The sequence below is a fragment of the Myotis lucifugus genome, unplaced genomic scaffold, assembly GCF_000147115.1.
Source record: "Myotis lucifugus unplaced genomic scaffold, Myoluc2.0 scaffold_99, whole genome shotgun sequence".
NCBI classification, from domain to species: domain Eukaryota; kingdom Metazoa; phylum Chordata; class Mammalia; order Chiroptera; family Vespertilionidae; genus Myotis; species Myotis lucifugus.
This window is the reverse complement of record NW_005871147.1, coordinates 513764-530092: the sequence shown is the minus strand read 5'-3', so window position 1 is coordinate 530092 and position 16329 is coordinate 513764. Positions and strand designations below refer to the sequence as shown.

The following is a 16329-nucleotide window of genomic DNA, read 5'->3' as shown; positions in this document are numbered from 1 at the left end:
GCCTCCTGCACACCCCCTACTGGGGATCAAGCCTGCAACCCAGGTATGTGTCCTTGACCAGAATCTAACTTGGGACCCTTCAGTCTGCAGGCTGATACTCTATCCACTGAGCCAAACCAGCTAGGGCTCCAAGGTCTCTATTTTAGTTTGTTGTTCCAGGGGGAGCTCACTCTATAGCCTTCAGTAGCACATTGTGCTTCAGCTGCCTTTTTTCAAAGAATAATAAATATTAATACAGTATCTCTTTTTAGCCTTATCTACACTTTGCTCTTTAAATTTAATCCTCATAACAACTCTAAGAGGGATATATGCCTCACATTTTAAGATGCAGAATCCAAACTTGGAAAAATTGAATAATTTTTTGAAGACCACATTATATAGGCCATGTAACACAAGTCTCACTTTAAAGCCCTTTCTTTTCATCATGATCTTCATTTCTTTGTTCTGCTACTAGAAGCCCATTGCACAAAATTCATGCATGGGTAGGGTCCCTAGGCCTGGCCAGCGATCAGGGCCGATCAGGGCCTTCCGGCTGCTGGCCAGGGCCTTCCTTCCCTGGCTGCCGGCCGGGACCTTCCTTGGTTTCGTGCCGCCCCCTGGTGGTCAGTGCACGTCATAGCGAGCGTTTGAACTCCCGGTCTCCCAGTCCAACTCCCGAGAGACACTTTGCATATTAGCCTTTTATATATAGAGATTTTCCCTCTACTTTCTCATAGGTGCCTGATGAGAAGATATGAATTGTAGATATTTCTGTTTAAAGGTGCTAGAGAGAATATATTTTTTCCTTTAATTTGAGATGAGGATATATTGACCGACTAGAGGCCCAGTGCACGAAAATTCGTGCACTCGGTGGGGGGGAGGGTTTCTCAGCCTGGCCTTCACCCTCTCATAGTACAGGACCCCTTGGGGGATGTCCATCCTCCAGCTTAGGCCCGCTCCCTGGGAGATCGGGCCTAAGCTGGCAGTCAGACATCCCTCTGGCAGCCCAGGAGCCCTCGGGGGATGTCCACCAGCCGGCTTAGGCCCGCTCACCCGCTCCCCATGTGGGGAGTGGGCCTAAGCCGTAGTCGGATATCCTTGGCGCTGCTGAGGAGGCGGGAGAGGTCGGCCCAGCTTGTGGCTTAGTGGAGCTCCCCTTGTGGGAACGCACTGACCACCAGGGGGCAGCTCCTACGTTGAGCGTCTGCCCCCCGGTGGTCAGTGCGCATCATAGCTATGGGTCGTTCTGGGTTGTTCCACTGTTAGGGTCAATTTGCATATTACCCTTTTATTATATAGAATTTTTATTTTAAAATATTTGTATTGATTTCAGAAAGGAAGGGAGAGGGAGAGAGATAGAAACATCAAAAATGAGAGAGAATCATCGATTGGTTGCCTCCTGCATGTCCCCCAATGGGGATCGAGGCCACAACCTGGGCATGTGCCCTGACTGGGAATCAAATCATGACCTCCTGGACCATAGGTCAGTGCTCAACCACTGAGCCACATCAGTTGGACAGCTAATTTTTAGAACATTTACAAGTACAGCTAGCCTCATTCCTTACAGTCATACCACATGTATGCTCCATATTATTGCATAAATTACATATGTAAATATGTTATCTATTTATATGTTACATATATAAAATTTGTTTGAGACATTTTGTATTTTGAGGAGGTGAGAGTTATTTAGTGAGGAAAAAACTGTGGCTAATGTTCACTTTCATATTAGAGATACAACTCTTCATATAAAATGTTGCTCAGTGAATTCACTTGCTACCTTTAGGGTCTAAGTATTCCTTTCAAAAGCCGTATATTGAAAAGACAAGTCATTAGTCATTTAGCTGCTTTTATTGGCATTAATATTTTATATGAAATATAGGAAAGATCATATGCTCTGAAACGTTAACAGAGGTATGTAGGGTTCTGATCATTTTTAATTGCATTATATTTGTTTCTTATATTTTCCAATTTCTATGATGATATGTTTATGTAGTATTTTAAATTTAAATGTAGTTATATTACATAGCTATTAGTACTTTAAACTCAGAAGTTGGCCTGACAAATATATAGAATTGCTCATATCAGTAAACCAATAATCACATAAGCCAACATACCCACAATGTTAAACTCCTTTTATATTATTAAAAACCTAGTGCTTCTTCAGATATGTGGAAATGAAACCTAATACCATTAAACTAATTGTCATTGGAGTATCATTAGCATATTTAAAAGGCTTTTCTGATCTCAGATTATTGATTTGTATCTGCAAAGATATTAAAGTAGGTAATTGAAATCTATACTGCTTTATTTTATCATTTTATCTCATATACCCTGAGTTTTGCCATTCAATACTATAAAGAGATGACATGAAAACAATGAGTTGTATACTACAGTAATTTGCCTTTTTCTTTGTATTAGCATGTGTAGGTAAACAAAGATTTAAATACCGGTTTCATGAAATGAAAAAATTTCTATTTAGTTTATTCAAAATGCCACTGAAGTTGTCTTGTAGGAATGTCGTAAAAGTTATTACAATAATTTTTTGCAGTAACTCTTTCTTTGGAGCACTGTGTTGGTCTCCACATTTATTGCTTGTATGGTCTGTCTTTATATAAATGTGTCTAGTATATCCTTTGTGTATAATTGCATGAAAATAGAACTTCTGTGGGAGGAACAGACTTACTTTTGAGTTACCTTGGATATGACTTTGAATCACCAATTTTGTTAGGCCTTAATCACTAAATTTATGAAAGACATAAAGAGATGGTTTAATGCCTCCAAAAATATATAGATAAACAAATAGTTAATTCATTTAACAAATAATAATACTTGCTCTGTGGTCCACAGTAAGGCTACAGCAATATGTAAGACAAAGGTTCTGCCTTTTGTCAGCCACATCTGGAAAAGACAAATTAAAACATCACGAGATAACTCTTCTTCCCACTGTAATGGAGTGAACAGTATTGGATTTGCTCTCCCACTAGAAACAACAGTTTTCAGAAACGACATTTGACAGTATGGTGATGTGATCCCTGAGAGAAAAGTTAGAGGAGTAAACTAGGTCAACTCTGGCTTTTTGCCTAAAAGTGTTCTCCCGATGGTGGGAAACTCAGAGAGTCTTGTTGAACTGATAAAACAGAGATCAGAAATTGGTGAAACCAAGGCAACTGAAATTTACAGAGTACTGAAGAATAGAGAGCTAAGCAGGAAGAGAACTACAAAATTATCCATATAGCCTTTAACTTAATAATGAGTTGCACATAGGTGGGGTGGGCCTCCATGAGTCTAGAGAAGCTCTAAACCAGTGGTTCTCAACCTTCCTAATGCCACGACCCTTTAATACAGTTCCTCATGTTGTGGTGACTCCCAACCATAAAATTATTTTCGTTACTACTCATAACTGATTTTGCTACTGTTAGGAATCGTAATGTAAATATCTGATATGCAGGATGTATTTTCATTGTTACAAATTGAACATAATTAAAGCATAGTGATTAATCACAAAAACAATATGTAATTATATATGTGTTTTCTGATGGTCTTAGGTGACCCCTGTGAAAGGGTCGCGACCCACAGGTTGAAAACCACTGCTCTAAACTGAACGATTTCTAGAGTTCCACAGGAACAGGAGGTGTTTTTTTGTTTTGTTTTGTTTGTTTGTTTGTTATTCCATTCTGACCAGCCAGAGTGTGTAGAGATCTTATTAAAAGCATCAGAAACAGCGGTTCTCAACCTGTGGGTCGCGACCCCTTTGGGGGTCGAACGACCCTTTCACAGGGGTCGCCTAAATACATCCTGCATATCAGATATTTACATTACGATTCATAACAGTAGCAAAATTACAGTTATGAAGTAGCAACGAAAATAATTTTATGGTTGGGGGTCACCACAACATGAGGAACTGTATTAAAAGGTCGAGGCATTAGGAAGGTTGAGAACCACTTACCAGGAACATTCAATAGAAATCCAAGAAAGGACACATTTTTGTAGCAGAGTTCAACTAGCCTTAGAGTAAAAAGTTACCCCACACCTGCCTAAGCAAAGCTTTAAAAAGGCTCAAAAGGATCTGACTGATCCACTAGTGACTTTATGCTGTTGAGGGTCAGAAAGCAGCTGCCTAGTCTTCCTAGGGAAAGTCAGGAATAAAGAGATGTTGACTTCCTTTGTTAATGCATCCTTCAAATATTGCTGAATGTGGTGGTTCTTGGATACAGCAAAAGTGTCTTTTCTAGTGTTTAGTTTTTAACTCAACTATATCCTCGTTAGCATATTTTGTCGGAAACTTTTTATGGAAATAATCCAGTCATTAAAGCTAGAAATTAAATTATCATAGTCTGATTATAATAATGGTGATTTATATAATGTTTGCTTATGAAAGTCTAAGTTAGTGAGGGTATTTATAAGTGTGATTAACCTTTATGTTATCCATGAATGCTTTTTATGAATTTGTTTGTCATTCTTGTGCAAGGGCCATGCTAATCTTCTCTGTATCATTCCAATTTTAGTACAGTATATATGCTGCCAAAGCGAACACCATGAGTGCTTTTTAAAACATTTGTTTTACTAAAACTCTATTTGTAACCCCTGCCTTTGCTTTGATTTTTCTACTGTTTCTATTCACTTAGCAAATAATTATTAACTAGTTACCATATGCCAGACACTATTCTAGGCACTGTAATCGAAAGCATTACATTTGTTTTTATTTACAGATATAACTAATCTATAAAGCATAATAAGTATCATTATATTTGAATGAAAAAATAAATTTAAACTGATCCTAATTTTTGATGATGCATATTCGGCTAAGTTAACTTGCTCATTTTGTTACTACTAATAAGTACTAGAGCCAAGACCTAAATCTTTGAAATGACTAAGCCCATATTCTGAACCAATACGTATCCTTCCTGTCAATCTCTGCCAGATTCCCAAACTCAAGTCTCTTACAGCATAAGAATCATGTTCCCAGTATTGGTTCAGATCACTTCTCAGAGCCCTACTTTCCTGTTATCTCTTACATCACAATAAAATCCCTGTTTGGTTTTAGATTCTTCCTACCCATTTCAATTCAACCACTTCGTTTTTCTTTTTTTCTTTGTTTTACTACTGATAAACCCTTTTGACATGTATTCTCTTACCCACCTGAATCATCTTATATGCCAATTTTTTTTATAAATAAGTATACTAAAATTCTAGGCAAAATATTATTCCCATCTTCCAAGTTGGCCTTTTATGTTCTCCACCAAGCAGTATTTAAGACTTACTGGACAACCTGTCATGCTGTTGATTATACCGCCTGTATTTGATTGACTTACAGATGATACTAGTTTTCTATAACTTAGATCAGAGAACATTATAAGCGACCTTACAAAATAATTCAGATTCATTATTGGGCATGTATAGCATGGATGAAGGAGAGATGAAGGCAGGAAAAAAAAATTAAATGTCTGCTATGAGCTAAAGATAACCTCAGTTGGAATTCTCTGAGAAGGAAAAACAGAACTCTGTAAGGCATTAAGCTTCACAGATCTTAATGATCCTGATTTTCCTCCTTGGCTCCATCTCTTAATTCCTGTACATTACTCAGGTCTTCCTCAACTTCTCTTTTCCTCCTTGAATTTCTTTCTTACATATCTAACTAAGTTGCTAATTTCTGTCTGCTAGTCCCAAATTTCATTATGAAAATTGTTATAAGATTTTTAGATATATAGAGTCCCTTGAGCAGGGACCAGTGCTGTCCTTGTCAGAACTCAGCAGGTAAAATAGTTATTCTGTTGCCATGACAATATATTAATAAAATTCTCGAAAGGACCTAAGAGCTTTCAGAATTAACTTACAATAATTTCCTCTATACTAAACAATATTGGATAAATAAATCACTTCATTATTTTTTAATTGATGGGTGAGATCATGAAAAAAGATTCTAATATTGGCTATTAGAAGCCTGCAGACATGCATATACATCACTTCTGATCTTCATTTGTAATCATGGTTTTTAAAAATAGGTTCAAGTATTACACTCTCAGCAGAGGTGAGAGTTCTGCTATTTCAAAGCTTACTTTTAGTGGAAAACCATCCTGTTAGCACCCTTAGCCTTTGTTGCCATGTAGATAGTAACTGGCTTTATTTTGGTTTTTAAATAGAAGCTCAGAATGTACTAGTACATACACACTCTAGGACTTAAAGTGTGAGTTAGTTGTCTGTAGGTTTTGAGTACTGGCACATTTCAAAAGTATTTTTTAATATTTTACTATTTTTATCCTCTGTAGAAAATAGAGAAAAATTCTGGCCATTATAATGACAAAGTTTTATAGTACTTTTTACAGGATGTTTTAGGAATAATTTAGAATCAATCCCTTGTGGATCAGTAATGGAGTAATGGGTGAGGATTTTGAAGAATATGCAGAAACTTGAAAAAAGTAGTGTGATCTTAGGCACTCAATGTCTTAGACACCTATAGTTATGACACTAATTTATAATGCATACAAATCAATTTCAGATTTAATTGATACTGTGCTAAACACTTTCAACCTATTGTAGTTTATTTAATAGAACTCAGTTTGAAAGTACCAAAGCAATCTTCATATTTTTAATTTTAATCAGTAAGTAAAATTTATATGAGCTTTCAATAAGTAAAGCTTTCAATTTGTGAATTATATTTTATATTTCATTCTTTACAAGAATGAATGGATTCCATGGCACGGAAATTACTGTTCCATAGACCACGTGATTATATTTGTAATTAAATCCTATCTGTTTAGCATCCAGTATCAAACTGGTGTGGCCTAGTTAATATCTTAGTCAACTAGCAGTTTTGACTTCTTATACCAATAGCTGAACAGTCAGGGGATTGATTTCCTTGTTTAGTGAGGTAGATTAATCCTTCTTATGGTATTTATGACAAGTGAGTATTATAATAGATATTTGTGGATAAAGAAAACCTTTGATTACAATTATTGCAAACAAAATCCTAGAACTTAGTCCTATACTTTCCTCAGTTAATACCTGTATTTAATGACAATGAAAGACAAAATAAGAAAGCTCTTCACTTTATAAAGAGAGAGAAACAGCTAAAGATTATAAACAGTTACAACTTCTGCTCATAGTTTTGATTATTAGATTTTAGCTTTTCCAGTTTGCAGTGATTTTTTAACAAGACCCATCTCCTCAATGAAGAATGCAATCTTTTTTTTCTGGCACAAAAAATAGGGTAACCTGATCTGAGTCTGACAGAGTGTGTCGTTCATTTAAGTGCTTCCATCTGTTGCCTGCTGTTCCCCTTACTCATGACCCCTCTATGTTTCTCTTTCCCTTCTCTTTCCCTGTGTTTCTCTTTCCTTTTTCTTTCTTTCTTCCTTCCTTACTTTCTTTCTACCCACCCCCCTTTTTCCTCTCCCTCTCTCTTTGTCTCTTTTTTTGTCCTCAGCCCCTCTGAGGAAAGCAAAGTTTGTTGAAAGCCCACGAATTCCAGAATCCGAGCTTGGCTCCCCAACCCTCACTTCAGCTCAGAAACTGGATGTGGATGCATACTGCCCTGGTAAGCATGCATGCAAAGTGTCTGCTTTGAAAGAGGGAGGTTTTTGGATTAGACCCATCCTGCAGAGCAGTATTCTGCATGTATACCATTTATAAAAACATATCCATTACCTCTTTCACAACTAATTGCATATTGTCCTTATTAGAACATAGTTTTTACTGAACATCCTTTTGACTATTCATGTTAATGAGAGTAAGTATTGAAAAAAATTTTAAAGATAATTTTCAAAATAATTTAAATAATTGTGGTAATAATTGGTTTTCAGGGTGATTTTTATGATTTGGGATACTTGAAGAAATGTTGCTTTGGCCATGTGCAAATAGGAATGATAAAGATATGAATAAAAAATGTTCATTCAACACTAGCCCTCTATATGTGGCCTATTTTGCCTAATGCCTATTAGATTTCTAGACAGTATAGAAAATAGTTGTGACATTAAACTTGAATTAGAAAAGAAACATTATAGATTCCTGATTTGGACTCTTGGACACACACTTTTAGAAATATCTCTTCTCATGAATGGCCTGTAAATACATGTGGGAGTTCACTAAAACCCTTCTTGTGTGGGAGCCAAACTGAGACAGAGTCATTATCAATGCTTAGATTCTTCCAAACTTAGATGAGTTGCCTGGCAACATTCTTTACACTCACTCTCCAGTAAGTCTATAGGGCTGTGTCAGAAATGTTCACAGCTTTAGTTGAGTATACAGATCAGAGCTTTAGTAAAGGACCTTAGAAGGCGTGGTTTTAGGTCCTTTGTTTATTCCTGCTTTTTAAGATTGAAGTTAAACCACAATGAATACAACCACTACATATTTACAGTATTATGGGTCAGCAGAATAAAATGATTTCTAGTTCTAGGGAAGATATCAGTAGCTCTCATCTGAAATGTCAGGATAATAGATCTCTGAGCCGAGATAAGACATATTTATATATAAAAAGAAAAATACAATAGGCAAAAACTTGGGTCAAACCTAATCAGACATTTGATTTTATACTACACTTGATTTTAGCCAAAAGGCTGTGAAGCGATTGATTTTATTAATTAGTTTTGAATATTGAAAAATTTGGGGATTTCACTTTTAGGGTGCAGAACCCTGGGCTTCATCCACTGTTGTAGATGAATATGCATTTTTTTTTTAGTTAATCACAATAGTTACGTATTAGGCACCAGCTTTTCTTTTTCTAAAAGGAACAAATCAACTCTTTAAATGGCACTGTAGCACATTGTTAGAAGAGTTACTTTCATGTTTTGAGGTATTGTTATACTTCTTGGGCAGTGGAATATTGTGCTTTGCATTTGTTCACACAAATTTTAGTGTGATAAAGTAAAATAAATCCACTAATTCTCTATTCTTACATTGAGTTTTGGAAGAAGAACCCTGTCAGAGACTTTGTCTTTTTCAGATTTGTAAATCAGAATGATTTTTAGGGAGACCCATCTTTTACTTCCTGATTGCCCATCCTACATCCTTAATCTAAACTAGCTATTGTTGTTGTCAAGAAGCTGCTGTTGTTGGAATGTCATTGCTGAATCACTAAGAAGAATCTTATCCATGTTATTATTTACATATATTTTCCACAAGCATGAGTTCCTTGCTAAATTGGAATTAAACCACAGTTTAGATGTTCAGAAAGCCGGGGCGGGGGGGGGGGAAGAGGGGACATATGTAATACTCTTTGTAATACTTTAAGCAATAAAACATAATTGAACAAAAAACAGATCTAGAGACAGAGAAGCATCTATCAGATGCTCAAACCTCAGAGGGAAGGTGGGGAAGGGTGGGGGTAAGAGGGAGAGATCAACCAAAGGACTTGTATGCATACATATAAGCATAAGCGATGGACGCAGACAACAGGGGGTGAGGGTGAGGGCAAGACTGGGGGAATGAGGGGACAATGGGGGGATAAAGACACATTTGTAATACCTTAATCAATAAAAAATGTTTAAAAAGGGAAAAGAAAAGCCAGGAAGAAAATAAAACATGTTGTAAGATAACAGATCACTGGATGCCTGTTGCTAGAGATTGAGAGAGAGTTTGTTGTGACTTTGAAGGAACACAAGGAAACTTCAGAGATGGTAGAAATGTTCTTTCTGTGTCTTGATTTTAAAGGCAGTTTTCACAGATGTATAAATCTGTTAAAATTTATTCATTTGTACACTTCATAGGAATGTGATTTATTTTATGTAAATTATATTTTTTAAAAGAGAAGATCAATAGATGAGTAAGAAATAGAAAAGAATCTGTAGTAAGGTGACAACTAGAAATAAGTGACTATGAAGGTAAGGGAGTGATTATATTGATCAGAAAATACATGGTAGGAAAACCTACCAGGATTTCATTGTGGTCTGCTACTTAAGTTGTGGTTGTATTTGAGGCAAATTAACTATCTAAAAATTAAATGCTCACAATAATACTTTTAACAAATCAACCTAAAATGCATTACAACAACAAAATAAGCACTTTTTTTCTTACCCATGGATTTGTAAATATTGATTGGCATAGCTCTGTTTCTGGCTGCATGTTCAGCTCTAGGGTTCAAGTTGGGCTCAGATCTGTGTGTGTTCATTCTGGGGCTCAGGCTGAAGGAGCATTAGGTGGAGAGAAGCTCTTCTTTTTGTGAATCACCGGAGCACAAGAATATAAGCCCTAGTGCAAAGGCACATTTCAAGCCTCTTTCATAACAGTCCAGGGTCCAAGTAAAGTCATGTGGCCAAGCCAGAAAATAATTTTTGTTGTGTAAAGTTTTAATCATACCCAAACAACCTGCCATATACCCAGACCCTGGTTTCAACAATTGTTTCATCTGTTCCTACTCCTTCTTCTTCAAGTTTGCCCAAGGAAACTAAGAAGAGGGTGGGAATGTTTTAAAGTCAGCCACTCAGCGAGTAGAGTTGAGGTGGTGGTTGGTTGCTTTGATTCTTGATCACTGGTAGGCAGTGATTCTCACAATCAGGAGCTTAGTTTGGAGGGTAGGGGAGATGTGGAAGAGCCCCCTGACTTAAGTACTTACTGTGACAAATAACATCTTCTGCGTTTAGCAGTCACCCATTTTCCAACATTCATCAGGAAAGGAAAAATTTAGGTAATCATTTAAGAACTAAGAAATGAATATTAACCAGATTTGCTTTGGCAATTGAACCAAGCTAATCAAGCTAATCATAGGTTTTATAACTGTTAGACAGAAAGCATGGGTTTCTTTATTTGATTAAATGTGATACAAATTTCTGAGTAATTTGATATAGATGAGAACAAGCAGTTTATAATTAACAGATTCTAAAGAAAAATGTAAACAGCCCAATGTGAAAATGGCAAGAGAATTCTGAGAATTAAGAGTCTGTGAAACTAGACTGCATAGCCTGCCATTATGGAGTACAGATTAGGGATTTAGATACCTTAGCTATTAGACATTTATTTCTTGGCACAGCTTTTTATTGAAGTACAATTGACATATAATATTTTCAGATATACAACATAATTTGATATTTGTATACAATGCAAAAGATCACCACAATAAGTCTAGTTATCACCTGTCACCATACAATTTACAAATTTTTTTCCTGTGATGAGAATGTGTAAGATTCACTCTCTTAGCAACTTTTAAATATGCAATACAATATTATTGACTATAGTCCCTATGCTGTACATTATATACCTGTGAGTTATTTATTTTATATAAGAAAGTTTGTACCTCTTGACCCCCTTCACCCATTTTCACCAACCCCCTTCCCTTCTGACAACCACCTGTTCTCTGTATATATTTGTTTTGATTTTTTTTTTTTTTTAGATTCTACATATACGTGAAATCATGCAATATTTGTCTTTCTCTGTCTGGGTTATTTAACTTAGCATAATACTCTCAAGGTTCATCCATGTTGAGGCAAATGGCAAGAATTCATTCTCTTTGTGGATGAGTAGTATTGCGCGCACGTGTTTGTGTGTGTGTGTGTACACACCACATCTTTATCCATTCATCTATTTATGGACACTTAGGTTGTTTCCATATCTTGGCTATTGTAAATTATATTGTTTGAATTACTGTTTTTGTTTCCTTTGGATGAATAGCCAGAAGTGGAATTGCTGGATCATATGATAATTCTATTTTTAATTTTTTGAGGACCCTCCATACTGTTTTCCATAGTGGCTGTAGCAATTTATATTCCCACCAACAGTACACAGAGTTTCCCTTTTCTCCACATCCTCATCAATACTTGTCATTTCTTTACTTTTTGATGATAGCTATTGTAACAGGTAGTATCTCATTGTGGTTTTGATTTTCATTTCCCTGATAACTAGAGATTTTGAGCATCTTTTCATGTGCCTGGTGAACATCTGTATGTCTTCTTTGGAAAAAATGTCTATTTGGATCTTCTGCCCATTTTTTAATTGGATTGGTTATTTTTTGTTGTTGTAGTTGTATGAGTTCTTTATATATTTTGTATATCAACCCTTTATTAGATACATGATTTGCAAATATCTTCACCCGTTTAGTAGCTTGTCTTTTTATTTTGTGACTAGTGGCCCGGTGCACGGATTCGTTCACATTGAAAGGAAAATAATTAGAAGAAATATTTTAATATCACTATTCGCCCTTTCTCTATAATAGAAGTGTCAGAGGTGAAAGAAAATTAGTAAAATGTATATGAAAATAATATATAAATTTATTAATAAATAAACAATAACAACATGATATAACAACAACACAGACATGATACAAAAACATGATATAAAAACAACATTGATAAAAGCAATGACTAATAAATTGATTAAACTCATTCTAATATCTCCCTGTATACCACATTAAGAGTAAAAACACTTTCAGAGTGCTTGACTAATTTCCCTTGTGATGAAGTATTTACAACTTTAACGTCACACGCTCTTCAAACTTGAGAGAAAGCAACATATAACTGACCATGTCCGAAAATGGGTTTAGGTAGGAATATTCCTACTCTGTCTAGAGTTTGTCTTTGTGATTTATTAATGGTCTTCAGACATATTCTGTCAACAACACCGCTTTCTTTCAGCTTCAGAATGTCAACAAAAACAACTAAATTCACGATCGACAATGACAGATCGAAACACATGCGTGCGATTGGTGCCAGCGAGAACTTTATAGGTATTGCGCATGCGCGAGTCAACATTTATTTTTAAATTGCCAGTGCACCTCATATGTACCGGCCTGTCAGTCGGACAGACGGACGGTGGGTCACTTAGCCTTTTATATATATAGATTATATATATAGATGGTTTCCTCCTTTGTGCAGAAGCTAATTAATTTGCTATAGTCCCACTTATTTATTTTTGCTTTTGTTTCCCTTGACTTTGGAGTTAGATCCAAAAAAATTCATTACCAAGACCAGTGTCAGGGAGCTTACTGCCTATGGTTTCTTTTAGTTTTATGGTTTCAGGTCTTACATTCAAGTGTTTAATTTATTTTGACTTTATTTTTGTGCATGCTATAAGATAATAGTCTAATCTATTGAAGAGACTGTAAATTTTTGCCTCTGTCATAAGTTAATTGACCATATATGTGTTGGTTTAGTCTGGGCTCTCTATTCTGTTCCATTGATCTATGTGTCTATTTTTATGTTTTGGTACAGATTTAATCATAGTTTAATCCCTCCACAGTTTGGCTACTTTACTTTAAGTGAAGGTAGTTTTTGCAAATGTTGAAAGCATAAACCATCTCTGAAAGGGGAATTGGTGTCATCAAGAAAAATAAAGGCACACTTGAAACTCATTTAATGTATTGACCAACGTTACTCTAATAAACTTAATTTAATTAAAAAAAAGAAAAAGGCCAAAGTGTTCTGAATATTCAGCACTTGCTTTTTTTTTTTTTTACAGTATTTTATATCCTGCCTACACAGTTCTCACAGAGTTTAATTTACTATGATTTAATTAATTTTTTTTTTTTACTAATTTCCCCTATGAGAGTATAAGCTCCTAAGGATAGGGATCATGCCCCATTATTCATAATGTATTATGTAACATCTAACATAGTGCTGGGTGCAGAAAGTACTCAGTAAATATTTATCGAATGAATGCTTTCCTATATTGTCTATCATCAGATAATTCTGCTGGATACTGTTAAAGATGAAAATAATAAAATAACCATATAACCAATTTATACTCAATAATCATATATTTCTTGGCAATATAATGAGGTTATTATTCCAGGGGCTAACCAGCCTGGACTAATATTGACTCTGCTTACTTACCTAATTCTGGAAACCAGCCTGGACTAATATTTGTGTGCCTCACTTTTACTATCTGTAAGATAAGAAATGTTGTAGAGATTAAATGATATAAGACATGCGAAACACTTAGAAAAGTACCAGACAGTAAATGATATAAGACATGCGAAACACTTAGAAAAGTACCAGGCCCGGTGCACGAAATTTGTGCACTGGGGGGGGGGGGGGTCCCTCAGCCCCGCCTGTGCCCTCTTGCAGCCCGGGAGCCCTTGGGGGATGTCTGACTGACAGTTTAGGCCTGCTGCCCAGAGGGAGCGGGCCTAAGCCGTCAGTCGGACATCCTTAGTGCTGCCGCGGAGGTGGGAGAGGGTCCCACCGCTGCGCTCGCCAGCCATGAGCCCGGCTTCTGGCTGAGCAGTGTTCCCCCTGTGGGATCGCACTGACCACCAGGGGGCATCTCCTGCATTGAGTGCCCCCTGGTGATCAGTATGTGTCATAGTGACCAGTCGTTCTGCTGTTCAGTCTATTTGCATATTAGCCTTTTATTATATAGGATACTACTATCAATATTATTCCAGAAATAAAGCACTCTTTTAAAATATTAACTAGTATATTACATTTAATCAGTTTTAATCTTAAGAGTTTTGTGTTTGTGTTAAAATAATATGTCATACAGAATTTGAATTTGGAAATTGTTTCCTCTGCTCTCTTTCCCTAATTTCTGTTAAAAAAAAATCAAAACTCCTCCATTACAAGAATTTTTAGTGTGGCCTTCTCCAAGAACCCTCTTCCCTCCTTTTCTTCCCTCCACTCTTCCAAGACAAGTTTGTTTCCTTCTCTGCTCTCTGACACTTCCTTTAACTTATAAAATAAAATAATTCTTTACACATTGGCTTCTCTCTATCCTTATGTCATTGTTCCACTTGAAGTTGTTAACTGGTATAAGAGGACTGGTCAAATAATTTATTATGTTGTACTAATTTTTAAAATACATATAACATTTCTTTTTTCATAATTCTAGACTTCTTTCTTGGAGAAGAAAATGATGAATATTGTTTCATTTTCAAACCCAGTGTCTTCTGTCCTTAATACCTTTTCTATAATTTTTAAAAATGAAAATATAAATACAGAAAGGTACACAAATTGTAATTATGCAAGCCATGAAATTTTATGAAGTGAACACAAGCGTATAATCACTACCTAAATCAAGATATAGAACATTACCAGCACTTCAGCTTTCTCATACTTCCTCTGCATCATTATCCACTCCCTGCAAGCATAACCACTATTCTGATTGTGATGATCAATTATTTCTTTTACCAGTTTTCAGACTTCACATAAATGTAATAATTTAGTATGTATTCTCTTCCGTCGCTCTTCTTTGTTCAGTTGTATGTTGTGAGATTCTCTTTTATAGCTGTCATATTTCATTGTATGCCTACAATTTTAGCTGTTATGAACAATTTTACAAATGTTTATTAAGTATATTTTGCTACCCCTATGTATACCTCTCCTTTTGGTGTATATCTGGTAGTGAATATGCTGGGTCATAAGGTTTTCAGTATGTTCACCTTAAAATTGTTTCCAAATTTGATGCTACCAATTTACATTCCCACCAACATAGCAGTATTTAAGTGCTCTTTTATCCCATGCTAGAGGCCTGGTGCACAAAATTCATGCACGGGTGGGGTCCCTAGGCCTGGCTGGTGATCAGGGCCAATCAGGTTCCCCGCCTCCCTGCCCCTTGCCTTCCTGCCTCCTCCTTCCCTCGCTGCCCGCATGCCGCCACTGCACGGTTCCCCGCCTCCCCACTTCCCCCTTTCCTCCTTCCCTTGCCACCCGCATCCACCACCACCCACCCCTGGTTCCCCATCCCAGCCCGGGGCCCGGCCCTGATCAGGCGAATGGGACCTGCCAGCCTGGGGAGGGACCGGGAGGTTGGCCGGCAGGCCCTGATCAGGCAATTGGGGCCTGCCGGCCAGGGAGAAGAACAAGGGAGGGACCCAGGAGGTTGGCCACCGGCCCTGAGGAGGGAGCCGGCCCTCGGTCCCCCTGGGAAAGAGGCCACGTCTGCCGCCACTCACCCCTGGTTCCCCATCCCAGCTGGGGGGAGGGACCAGGGGGTTGGCCGGCAGGCCCCATGGGTGATTGGGGCCTGTGGGCAGCTCCTGCGTTGAGCGTCTGACCCCTGGTGGTCAGTGTGTGTCATAGTGACCAGTCGTTTCGTCGTAATGGTTGCTTAGGCTTTTATATATACAGACTAGAGGCTCAATGCACGAAATTCGTGCAAGGGTAGGCTTTCCTTCCCCTGTCTGCCGGTACCGGCTACAATCTAGCTACCAGCACCTGGGACTCGGGTTCCCTCCGGCTGCCGGAACCCAGGACGCAGGCTTCCCTCTGGCTGCTGGCACCTGGGACATGAGCTTCCCTCTGGCTACTGGGACCCGGGCTTCCCTCCAGCTGCTGGCACCCAGGCTTCCCCCAGCTGCCTGCAGCTGGCCCCGCCCCCACCCACACCCGCCTTGGCCTGGTGCTGCCCGTGTCCACGTCACCCCACCTCCTTACCAACCCCATTGATTGCCCCACTGGCCGGTGGCCTGGGCCTCCCTCTGTG

General features: G+C 37.6%; 1 protein-coding gene and 1 non-coding gene across 2 annotated transcripts in view; one reads left to right on the top strand and one right to left on the bottom strand.

Moving 5' to 3' along the window:
• The window catches only part of TANC2 (tetratricopeptide repeat, ankyrin repeat and coiled-coil containing 2), a 250044-nt gene that overhangs the window by 118877 nt on the left and 114838 nt on the right, over positions 1-16329 (top strand). Inside the window, exon 5 of the mRNA XM_014458693.2 lies at positions 7406-7516. Within this exon, the coding sequence (XP_014314179.1) occupies positions 7406-7516 (111 nt within the window). The remainder of the gene's footprint in view (positions 1-7405; positions 7517-16329) is intronic.
• LOC111826729 lies at positions 4405-4508 on the bottom strand. Its single transcript, XR_002830106.1, has one exon. It is a non-coding gene; the product is annotated as a U6 spliceosomal RNA (small nuclear RNA).